The 12,356-nt window shown below is 30.1% G+C and overlaps 3 protein-coding genes across 3 annotated transcripts; 1 reads left to right on the forward strand and 2 right to left on the reverse strand.

Annotated features, from left to right (window-relative positions):
- Window positions 1-413: 413 nt before the first annotated feature.
- Window positions 414-2,849, reverse strand: LOC119678271 (phosphorylated adapter RNA export protein). Its single transcript, XM_038090016.1, has 7 exons — window positions 2,604-2,849; window positions 2,431-2,547; window positions 2,263-2,379; window positions 1,613-2,210; window positions 1,052-1,143; window positions 728-989; window positions 414-667 (listed from the first exon to the last, which is right to left on the reverse strand). The coding sequence occupies exons 1-7, from the start codon at window positions 2,622-2,624 to the stop codon at window positions 495-497; spliced, it is 1,380 nt and encodes a 459-aa protein (XP_037945944.1). The 5' UTR covers window positions 2,625-2,849; the 3' UTR covers window positions 414-494.
- A 970-nt stretch (window positions 2,850-3,819) lies between these two features.
- LOC119678270 (vang-like protein 1) lies at window positions 3,820-6,998 on the forward strand (the record flags this gene model as incomplete). Its single annotated transcript, XM_038090015.1, is given in 3 exon segments — window positions 3,820-4,383; window positions 4,468-4,985; window positions 5,056-6,998. Coding segments are annotated over 3 exon segments (1,710 nt in total). The 5' UTR covers window positions 3,820-4,172.
- A 4,093-nt stretch (window positions 6,999-11,091) lies between these two features.
- On the reverse strand, window positions 11,092-12,327 carry LOC119679879 (phosphoglucomutase-2-like; the record flags this gene model as incomplete). Its single annotated transcript, XM_038092460.1, has 1 exon — window positions 11,092-12,327. A coding segment is annotated over one exon (828 nt), but the record flags the coding sequence as incomplete, so codon positions are not given.
- Between the last annotated feature and the right edge of the window lie 29 nt (window positions 12,328-12,356).

Raw genomic sequence — 12,356 nt, forward strand, 5'->3', positions numbered from 1 at the left:
AAAATCTTCAACCCTACTTCTGCGTTTTTGCAAATGGTAACAACTTGAAATACTCATCGGCATTTGCAGCTAAATGCGCTATTATTTTTTGTACCTTTTTTCAAAACGAAAGCCGTGGAAATAACGTGTGGAAATAAATCACACTTTTTTATCTGTTAAATCATATAAAACAGCTGTTAATTTTAGGATAATCTTTATACTCTGATAAAATATCTAGAGTGTTATAAATTAATCTCGAGTGTTATACAATAATCTCAAGTGTTATACAGATTTGCCAATCGAAAATGACACTAAAAGCGAATCTCGATTAAAAAAATTACTTCAGATTTACTAATTGATAACGCCATTAGAATACCAAGGTATTAAATAATGAAAACAAGGATGTATTTTGTTCAATTTAATAATATGTTGGATTTTATATAAATTTATATATAAACTTAAAAAAATATTTTCAATTATAACTAATTTGTTCTATTATTATTCAGTATATTTGTTCAAAACAAATCCATTTCGTAATTTAAGTCAATAACATCTTCATCCAAATACTTTGATTCAGTTGAAACAGTATGTGTGGTAACTGGCGAACGTACAGGACTCTGAAGATTAACTTCAGGCACAACATTAGAACTATTATCGTTACCAACTGGTGATGGAGGAGGATTGGATACTACAATATGCATGTAACGATAATATGTGATATACTAAAAAAATATATTTATATACTTACAATTACCACTCTGATTTTCTGCACTCAAATCAGAACCTAGCAAAAAATTGTTTTTAGAATTCGAAAAATCGTGATCCTTTAGACGTTGTTTCAATTCTTCAACTTTTCGATCACGTGCTTCATCCTTTATTGATTTAGCCCATTTGGAATTTTTTTCCTTATCGAACTCAAATATTTCATCATGTTTCTCTTTTGAAACTCTTGAATCACCTTTAAGAAGATAAAAATATACTCCTCCAGATGTTCGCCTACGAGTTCCATTCTGCAAAATATAGGAGTATTTTACCACTTTAATAAACCAGCAAATAAATAAATTATTCTTACCAAAACCATCATACCTCCTTCCTCTTCAATAGCCTGTGTTTTTTTATATATCTCTATAGGAATATCCACACCTAATATATTTAAGATTCGTTCTGAAAGCAGCAGATATAGCAGATATTTTATAGGTTTTTTTACAAAAAATTATACATAAAATGCATAAATATTGCTATTACTATATGCAATATTTATGCATTTAATCTGATAATCCGAAGTAATTTGAATAGTCAGTAGATCGTTTCAGTTTTCTTAGTGTTTTGAGACTATTTTAATATTGGTATTGCAAATTGAATGCGTCGGTAAAGTAGGTTCTTAATTTATGAACTGTCTAAACTTCATGCATTGTCTTCAGAATAGCAGTAAGAGCCGCTAAAGGACAGCTAAAACATGTATAGAGTCTATAACGGTCTGTGCACATGAAATTTTAATAGTACATTAATATAGTATCTACCTTACGTATATATATATTTACGCATAGATAGTCTAACTATAAATAGTTACTTTAAACAAATTCCTATTTACATTGGACCTTAAATTATATCATTAATTTTATTCATTAATTACCTATTAAATCAGATTTGTGTTCATGAAGGTTTTCGGCTATTTCGTGAGCTATGTCGGTCGCATCACGTCCTTCTATGTCCTTCAGATCAGGAATATATCTTTGTTTTTTCAACTTATTTGATCCTTTATTATGACGAGGCTTATCTCCCAATCGACTAAAATCAAAACCTTCATCTTGTTCTTCATTGCTCGCAGTACGACGATGTCTTTTCGATATAAAACATTCATCGTCATTGCTTGAAAGTCTACGTTTTCTATTAATATATCTCATTGGGTAACTCTCAACATTTCTTTCCACTAAAAAATCAGAAGTAACGTTTATCGACCTCATTGTTTCGGTAAGAGTCTCTTCTTCTAATGCTTTTGCCCAAACATTATTTTTCTTAAATTTTGTGCGTGTTTCATTTGGTGTATTAACACGTACCATAATAGGACGCTTTTTTTGAACTTTTCGTTCAACTCTGAAAGTTTCTAAACCGCTAAAGGAATTATCAGATGAATTCTCACTATCCGATGATAATTTATTTTTATTTTCTGTCGATTTGGTGAACGTGTTTCGACGTTGTAAAGGTTCATAATCATTTGACGAATCAGGGTCCTGTAGAAATATTTTTATATAAAAAGCGAAATAAATTAAGCTATATATTTACTAATAATTCCCCATCCTCAAGACTAACTTGCGATACGTCATTATTACATTCAATTTTTGGAGCAACATAAGTTGGTCTTTGCAAAGGCTCATAAAGTTCATCTGATGATTCAATAGCCTATCAATATAATAATTAAAAATATATATATAAATTGATTACAATACTTACTTTTAATTCATTAGCATTCGCTTCATTATCGGACTGAAGTATTTCATCATCGCTTTCACATAGTTTCAAGACGCCATCCGATGCATACATATTTTGCAATTCTGCATCTGTAGAGATCTATATAAGGCTTAAAATTTACACTCATGTTATAATAGAATATATTATTTAACAACCTCAGTATCAATAGGTTCCATGTCACTTATATTGTGCAAAATTTCTCATTTACATAAAATATAAGGTACAAATCCTATTGAATGTATTTCAACGCAATTGAACTCTTTTTAATGCAGCTACAATACACAAAGCGCAATCAGTGACAAGTTTGAGTGGTCACTTTTGACAGGTGTCGTAAACTTAATTATTGTGAATTGCATTCAACGAACTTCATTAGATAGTTCACTACTGTGACATTTGCATCATTTTCAAACATGATCACTTATCATGTCATTAGCATATATTTCTAAAAACTTCATTCAAATATTTCAATAAAAGTTGCAAAGAATTTGAATTTATTTTAATTCAATATTAATACTATAGAACAGTGATAGACACACAGAGGTTCACTTGAATCAAAGCGATAGTCTTATTGTTATATATAAAACCAACAAAAACATTTACTCTACCTCAATTTACTCGAACGCGCACACGGCTTATACCCAATCATATAATTGTTATTGGTTACGAGAAATTTTTTCGAATTCCAATGGGGCGTTTATCGGTGTGCGCATTAAGCCAATACGTATGTTAAGAGCATCGTGATGTAAAATTTCCACAGCCAAAAATCATTTTAATTTTTGACTCTGTACTCCATATAATATGTCAGCTTTAGCAGCCGGTGACATTAGCGTAATAGTATGTTGAACATTAATATGAGTATGCGGAAAAAAATTATTATCAATTTGCGGCGGCAAGCAAAACTATGATATGCAATGTGAATAAAAATGTTCATCGGCAAGTATTAAGAAATCTGACAAATATTTCTTTAAATTTAATGTAAAAATATTTGTATATATCAGGAGCTTCAGTAGTATATATCAATTGTTGAACTGGATTACAGGTAATCGTTCTGGACTGGATTGTAATAATTCAGAGAATATTTATAAATCGTCCAGGTGACAGGGCCTGGAATTTAAGAAGATTGCACCTCATATTATTAGATCAATTGTAGATCCGTGGCATAATAGATAGAACCGTAGTATATAAAATTCTTTCTCGTATTAAGCTCGCCTACCCGTTGGTTATTGCTACAATTTAATTAATTTCTACTCTCGAACAATGAATCATTTCACAACACTGCACTGTAGTTTCTATTGTGAATAGTTTGTGTGAAGTAGAACGCGAAATTCTTTCTCATTATAATGGCATTTTTATTTATTACATTTAGTAGTTTATTGAATTTATAAATATGTGAAAAAAATTATGGATGAATATATATCGAAGGAATTTTAGTGTATTCTAATGTTTTAACCGCACAAAAAAAATAAACAAGATGTAATTTTAAAAGGCTAAAAAATTCAGTGAATGGAATTTTTAATAAGACTTGTTGGAGTAAAGTAGAACAAAAAAAAGTCTGCGATTTACTCCACCCCTGCTTTATAAATATAAGTGTTTTTGTTTCAATTTTTTTGATATTAGAATAATTTACTACCATAAAGTATATTACAAAAGTGATAGTACAAAGCGCGCTACTCTTAGGAGTGCTGCAGCGGAAAGCAACAAATTAACGCTAAAATAATATTGCGATGGAGAACGAATCTTTGAAATCAGAACATAGTGGACGTTCAAGGCGCTCAAGAAATCATAACAATAATAATAGCAATAACGGCGGAAGTGGTTCAATAAATAACGGCTATCATCGTGATCGTACGCGCCATTCACATCGTAGCAGCAAATCTGGTAAGGGTGGCCAACGTAACGATATGGCACCATATCAGACTACTGTTAATGTAACAGGTATTAATTATATATTTAGTAATATTACTAATATATTATATAATAAATATATAATAAATATAATAATGAAATATTTTGGTAAAGGTGAGGAAAATCGTGATGGTCAAGAAATTATTGAGGTACAGATCTTACCGCAAGATGAAAATTGGGGCGAAAATACAACAGCTGTCACAGGCAATACATCTGAACAAAGCATTTCGATGGAGGATATAAATAGTGCTTGGCATCGTGAAGCTGATGCCGGTTTCGGTTTTGTTTGTAAACGCTATCTACAATCGACATTTTCGTTTCTATTAGCATTTGCATCCTTTTTTTCACCAATTGCAATGGTTGTAATGCCACGTATGGGATTTTTTCCATCCGCATTTGATCATCCAGAACTAACACAAACTGTGCGAACACATTTGCTTGCTTGTAGCAGTGAATGCAAAGGATTGCTAGTATCACTCACAGTTAGGCTACTATTGCTTGCCATCGGTTTGTGGGCTTTATTTCTTAGACGATGTTCTGCCACAATGCCTCGCATATTCTTATACCGTGCTGTTGTGTTACTGCTTGTTACCATATGCACATTTGCATATTGGCTCTTTTACATTGTGCAGGTATGTATACTTTTTATTCTTTTTGTTTTTTTTTTCAAATAAATTATTGACATAATTGTGTATTTATTAGGTTACTAACGGTGCCAAAATAATTGTTGAGACAGGTGGCGATGCAGTTGATTATAAATCACTTGTAGCTTATGCTACAAATCTGGTAGATACACTCCTTTTTATACATTATATTGCCGTAGTATTACTTGAGCTACGTCATAATCAACCAATGTATTATGTTAAAATTATACGCTCACCAGATGGTGTTTCCCGTTCTTATATGATGGGGCAACTAAGCATTCAAAGAGCTGCTGTCTGGGTGTTGCAACGATATTACGTAGATTTTCCCATATTTAATCCATATCTCGAACGAATACCGATATCAAAATCACAACGCAATAAAATCTCTACTAGTTTCAAATATTATGAAGTCGATGGTATTGGCAATTCACAGCAACAAAGTCAGAGTCGTGCAGTTTTAGCTGCAAATGCACGACGTCGTGATTCTTCGCACAATGAAAGATTTTATGAAGAACATGAATATGAACGTCGTGTCAAGAAGCGTCGTGCACGTCTTATTACCGCTGCTGAAGAGGCATTTACACATATTAAACGCATACATAATGAACCAGCACCAGCTGTACCACTAGATCCTCAAGAAGCAGCACAAGCAGTCTTTCCATCTATGGCACGCGCTTTGCAAAAATATTTACGTGTAACACGTCAACAACCGCGACATACATTTGAAAGCATACTCAAGCATTTGGCACATTGTCTTAAACATGACTTATCACCACGCGCATTTTTAGAACCATATCTAAGTGAATCACCAGTATTGCAAAGTGAAAAAGAACGTCGATGGATACAATCTTGGTCACTCATATGTGACGATTTAGTATCCAGGCCTGTTTCTAATGAGTGTACTTTTCAATTGATACAAAATGATGTATCAATAATGGTACAAATTAATAAGCTACCTCATTTTAATATTGCCGAAGAGGTAGTCGATCCAAAGAGCAATAAATTTGTATTAAAGCTTAATTCCGAAACATCGGTATGACAACAGACTATGACGCCAACACCCACACATAGCAATATAACACAATCATCTTATCTACATGTATTTGTGTAGAATAAGCAATAATTTCATTTCTACATTAAATATGATATCAAAACATGCTCAAACCCAGTGAATCCTACAAACACATATCAAAATATTTTTACACAAATAATTACTAATAGTTTAAAAAGTATTACTGAAAGAACACGACTTTATTTGTTGTTCAAAGTAACAAACTTCCAAGTAATTAAGCATTTATTTTATTATTTTTTATATTAATTTAAAGTTAGGAAAGTACTTAACTTAATTTTAGATAACATAATTTATAAACAAGGAGTGTGAACCGTTTCTGAACTGAACCAGCTTAATATTGGTACCAATGATTTGTTAATGTAATTGATCTTCAATAGAGGAGTTGTTGTTGTAACCCGCTGGGAACGGTAAGGATATACAAGACGATTACATGACTGGAGAAATGATCAGTAGAGGAGTCGTGCATTTTAGTGTTTTCTATGCACTGATCACTGTGGTCTGTTGAGAGGTCTTTCTGATTTGCGTATAAATAACACTCAAGTGGGCTTTGGCATACAAGAATACCTAATGTGATTCTTATGACTGAACAAACCATTAGCAACGCTTTACGAATGTATTAAACAAGTTCAAAAATTTATACGGTTCACAATCCTGTTAGTAACTATAACTTTCCAATTTTGAAAGAAGTATGAAACATTGACATACCATATCACTATATTATTTATACTACTTAAGCAAAAAAGTAAGTGTTAAATTATAACGAAAATACGACGAGGAGTATTCAGCTACGCTCAGTAACTCACTAAAGTTTTATAATTATATGTATTATTGCTTTTGTAAAATTACAACGTTACCTTATCATTAAATACGATAATTATTCGGTATTCGGTAAAATTTCAGTTGATGATTATCAGTTTACAAAAATAGATAAATAAACATTTTTTTTTATTAATTATAGTTTCAATTGTAATACACATTTAAAAAGTAATTTACTTGTATAAGGTTTTTTTTAAGACAATAATTATTAAGTTATCTGTCCAAGTTTCAGAACAAACATATATATATAATATATATATAATAATAAGAATAGTATTACTGTAGTAATAGAGTAAATGACTATTATGCCTGTTTTCAATTCACTCACTTTCTGTTTTCATTAAGATAAGAGCACAAACATTTATTTAAAAAAAAAATAAAACTACAATTAATGTAGTAATGGACTATATGATATAATTATCAGTCCTATTTCCAATTTCAGTTAAATTTTCCAAAACACAAGTATTTCGTAGAAATTAATTTCGCTTTCATACGAAACACTTGCGTTTGTAATTATAATTACTAATTATAAGTTATAAGAAATGTTTGTATACACACACATTCCATTCTATTAAGCGATATTCAGCACCGCTTTCAGTATTTATGAATTTGTCATTAGTTATGCTTTGCATTGGACATTAGACATCTCATATAATGAGATGTACATCTCATCTTCGCAATGGACATCTCATCTTCGCAAAATTCTTGCTATTTACGATTTCAGAAAGAAAAAACCTTATCAAAAACTTTTACGATTCTGAAAATGGAAACAGACCTGTGCACATTTCAATTTCTAATGTCTAACATCTATAAAACTTTACGGAGAAAGAATTGAAAACTTGCATTTAGACAGACGTTTATTATTTTATCACAACACAGAGTTACCCGGCTACGTCTGAATATTCCTTTTGTATGTTTTGTTTAATAATTGAGTTAAAAACTTAATAATATTTATTTGATATTTACTTATTCTATATAATTTGTTTCAAAAGTATTTTGTTAAATTGATCATTTTAATATATAGATAAATTATAAATTATTTAAATGTAGTTAAACTAAACCAGCCCGAATACGTATCGAATCTTAGATACTTTTCTCAAATTGTTAGAAATTATAACACTTAGCTGTAAAAACGAAAAGTTTCCTTAGTAAAAAGTTTACTATCTATATTTGTACAACATTTTATCCTATTAACAAACTCCTAAACACTATAAACAATTAAATAATTATAATCAAAGCAAACTTTAATAACAATAAAAATGATGCGAAACAAACAAAAAATATCTCAAATGGAAACAATGACAAATAACCCGTTAGAGACTGCTAAGATTTTAAGAAATATTTTTTAAAATAAGAAAAAAAAAATTTACAAACATTACAAAACAAAAAAGAAAAAAATAATATAAAAATAAGTATGAAACTAAATCAGCCCCATATATATATATATATATATATAATTAAAATATTTTATATAAAATATATATAAAGAGATTTTTATACCTTCAATGATATATACAAAAGTATGCATTTATACATATTAAGATGTAGCATGTGTTTTTGTTTTTAGATAATTGCCTTTTATTTTCTTTCAATAACAATGATTAATTACTTTTTATATAAAATATATTAAATAATTTTTTTGTGTATTGTATATTTAGAATAGTAAGTTTGATATAAAAAAAAATCGACATTTTCAATTTTTACTCAATAATAAAATGCTTGTATTTTAGCAGCTTTAAAATTGTTTTATTTTTCTCAAAAAAATTTATTTTGATGTATGTATGTTTTCATATACTTTAGTTAAATTATAATCCTTTGATAAGTTTCAAACAAATTAAACAATTATCTTATATTATACGTATTTTAGGTAGCCATGCTAGGAGACTAAATCTCCCTTTTAACTATATCTGCCCCAGTTGTGGTGAGGACGATAAAAGTGCCTCCTATCTGCTTTGTTTCTGTCCGGCTCATGGGCGGCGCTGCCTTAACACTTTAATAGCTCTCTTTTTTGAGAATCTTGACGAACTGCAAAATCTCTCTCCGAATAGCATTATAAGCTTTGTCAAAGGTTCTAATGGGGTTCTAACCTAACCCTTGAGTTTTTATTTATACGGCAACATACTGATTTTTAATCTATTGGTTCCAACAGTATGCTTTCATATATTTTAGTTAAATTTTGATTCTTTGATAAATTTTAAACAAATTAAACATATATCTTATTCTAGATGTAACATATTAATGTTTAATGTATTGGTTTCAACACTAGCCGGCTTACCGCAGAAACACTCGTCAATATTGACAATAAACTGTTGTACTCCATTTATATTGGAATTTCATTATCCAAAAATATGGTGATTCAAAATGGCTGTACAAGGATTAGTAAAATTACAAATGGAGCGGGCTATAAACTGCTCCATGAATTATTGTGAGCCCCAATTATGACACCTATATATGTATAGTTGAAGATTTAAGAGGAGGCTATATATCAAAGAAGAGGAAATGTATTAAAAAATTTAACTAAAACAACACCAAAAGCATGACCTTAGTGAGATTAGGTTTAAGTGGCAGTCTTCTGTATTAAAATTCACTTAAACGCAAATAATGAACCATTTTGTTAACATATTTTATATAACGAACCACGATTGAGACACCGTACGTCAGATTTCAAAAATCACCTTGAAGGTAGAAATACTGAACGTCCACATATATACGATTTAAATATGAGAACCACCTTGATTGTACAAATCCCGAACGACTAGTTTACGAACAGCATCCCATTAAGGAAGATGCCACTTCCTCATTTAAGTAGACAGTAACCAACCTTAGAAGTCTAGAAAATTGACTATGTGTGTAATATGAAAGAATAACAGCTCTATCAGGTCAGTTAGAAAAAGGGCCCCAAAAATTTTGAATTATCTTAAGTGTGACCTATATATTCTAGGGTTTAAATATGAATTATATCTAAAAACTTTTTTTTCGGTACAACCTCTTACGCTTTCACTTCTAAATCCTTATTTATTAAAAGAAACATATAGAGATTTGAATGTCAAATAATAAATAGGGAGCTAAAACCATAAGTCTTAAGACTGCGGTCTTAAATCCCTAATGAACTTTAGAATGTATAGTCAAATTAATGGTGGTAGCAAAATCACTTTTCATAATACACCTTTTTTAGTCGAGATCAGAAAAAGTGTGAAAATCATAACAAAGATCTACATCACAGATAAATCCATGTTATATAGATATTAATGCCATCTAAAATGACAGTAACTTGTAGATTGCGTTATCTTCTTTTTAATTTTGGTTAGTTGAAGAAACCTTTTTTGATTCTATATTGCATATATATTACGTAATAAAATCTACAGTACAGTTAGAAATAATCTTTATCTTTTTGTTGACAGTTCTTAGCATTTATTTTATAAGATAATTCTTTTAAAATAATATAAAAGAATTTTTGTTATTGTAGTTCACTACTTTTTGAAATCTCTTTATAAAATAACCGCTAAATTACCAATGCCGATTAGTGATAAACGGAATATATTACTATTAAGGAAAAGGAGACTATAAAGCACTACAGTCGTAACATCTATTATACCACTTTTATAGACTTAGAGTGATTTCCGTGGTATAATAGCATTTATCTCGTTTTAGTTACAAATTTTAAATTGTGAAAAAGCGTAAAAAGCTATCCACCCTTTGAATGCGAATCACTTTTAATGCGTACTATGGAGAGAGATAAGACTTTTAATTGCAGTGTCTTCACTTAGAACAATTATTTAATATAGATTAGATTAGACTACCACTTTAGTAGTTTTATACGCTGAAACTCATTTGAGTCAGCTCGTCTGTTATAATGCCACGGATGAGACTCTGAATGTACATAGAAAAAATGTACAAAAATTGCATACATCGTTTATTTGGACGAAGGTGCAACTTAAATAAATTTATTGTCAATATTATGACCGATTTGTAGTCATTTCCATAAAGGTATGATAAGGTTTCCAAATCTTGCCTCTATTTATTTTATTCCTTTATCAGTTTTTTTATTACTTCCCATATCTGCTACTAGATTTCCCCATGAACACGTGTGAGACATGTCATTGTATCATGTGGTACTCAAATCTTTAGAAAGCCTTTATTGACAAAAAAAAAACATCACTATTTTGATAACATAGAACTACTATCATAAATAAACAACAATAAAAATAAATGCAAACAATTTCTGGTTGCGTTATTTATTATGAGTACGAAAATCAATCGTAAATATTTTATAACAAAATAAAAAAAATATGTTTCCAAAAGGAATGTCTCGTTATTGGCTATTGAAATTATTTTTAACACAAATAAAACTGAATTAACTCCTCGACAGTGATTAAGTAACAATAAATTAACAGAAACAATAAAATACATTAAAAATAATAAAACAGCTTATAATATGTTGATAACAAATAGTATCACGTTGCAACAATATTTACGAGCTCGTAATATTGTTACAAATACAAAAAATTCATAAAAAATTGATTAACTAAATAAATAGACTTCGATATAAAAAAATAAATAAAGTGATCCGTAAAAAATGATATCATCTATAGGCTTACATTGCTACGATGAAATTTAATCTTTTTTAGGAGTGAGATTATTTAATTTTGGTTGATAGAATTCTTCAACGATAGCTTCTACCATTATATCCAGTACTTTGCGGCGTTCATCCCAATCTTTCTGATCAGGTTTACATATCAATTCAGCATAGTATTTAATTTTTGGTTCCGTTCCACTGGTACGCAATGTGATGACCAAACCATTTTCAAATGTAAAAGTAATCATTTGAGTACTCTTGCTAACTGGTAAAATAGCTCTGCCATCTTTTTGGGATGTATCTACACCAGTAGTTAAATCGCGAACATATTGTATTGGAAATCGACCATTAAGTATTGACTTAGGATAAGTTTTTGGTTTGCCATCCTGAAAATTACGCAATCTTTCGAATATACGTTCTATAACGGGTTGTTCATAGCAGAGGAAATAAGAAACTTTGGTGCAATGAAAACCATATTTATCATAAATTTCATTCAGTTTCTCAGTAAGTGAAATATTAAATTTCTCTTTAAGATAACAAGCCATTGTTGCCAAGTGCACAGCAGCGCTAACTCCATCTTTATCAAGTACAGTAGTAGTGAACATAAAGCCAATAGCCTCTTCAAAAGCAAACAAAACCTTTTTTTTCGCATCCATCAGTTCTTTTGCTTTATTTCCCATCCATTTAAAACCGGTAAGTGTTTCTACAAAGTTAAAGCCCTCAAGGGTAGCAATTGTGCCTAAGATTTTTGAACTAACCGTGCTAGCAATCATATAACTATCTATGGAGTATACTTCTGGATGTAGAGATCGGAAGTTTTGTAGTGCCCACCAGCCTAATAATGCACCCAATTCATTGCCGTTAAAAACCTTTAAATATTTTCATATTTAATGCT

The sequence above is a fragment of the Teleopsis dalmanni genome, chromosome 2, assembly GCF_002237135.1.
Source record: "Teleopsis dalmanni isolate 2A chromosome 2, ASM223713v2, whole genome shotgun sequence".
Classification (NCBI taxonomy): domain Eukaryota; kingdom Metazoa; phylum Arthropoda; class Insecta; order Diptera; family Diopsidae; genus Teleopsis; species Teleopsis dalmanni.

What these genes read in the sequence shown, in the direction of transcription:
- LOC119678271 (XM_038090016.1), bottom strand. Translation starts at nt 2,624, where the DNA reads ATGGAACCTATTGATACTGAG. An exon ending in ACACAAATCTGATTTAATAG is followed by an intron (nt 1,144 to 1,612) that starts GTAATTAATGAA and finishes TGCTGCTTTCAG; the next exon opens with AACGAATCTTAAATATATTA. An exon ending in AGAAAATCAGAGTGGTAATT is followed by an intron (nt 668 to 727) that starts GTAAGTATATAA and finishes TGCATATTGTAG; the next exon opens with TATCCAATCCTCCTCCATCA.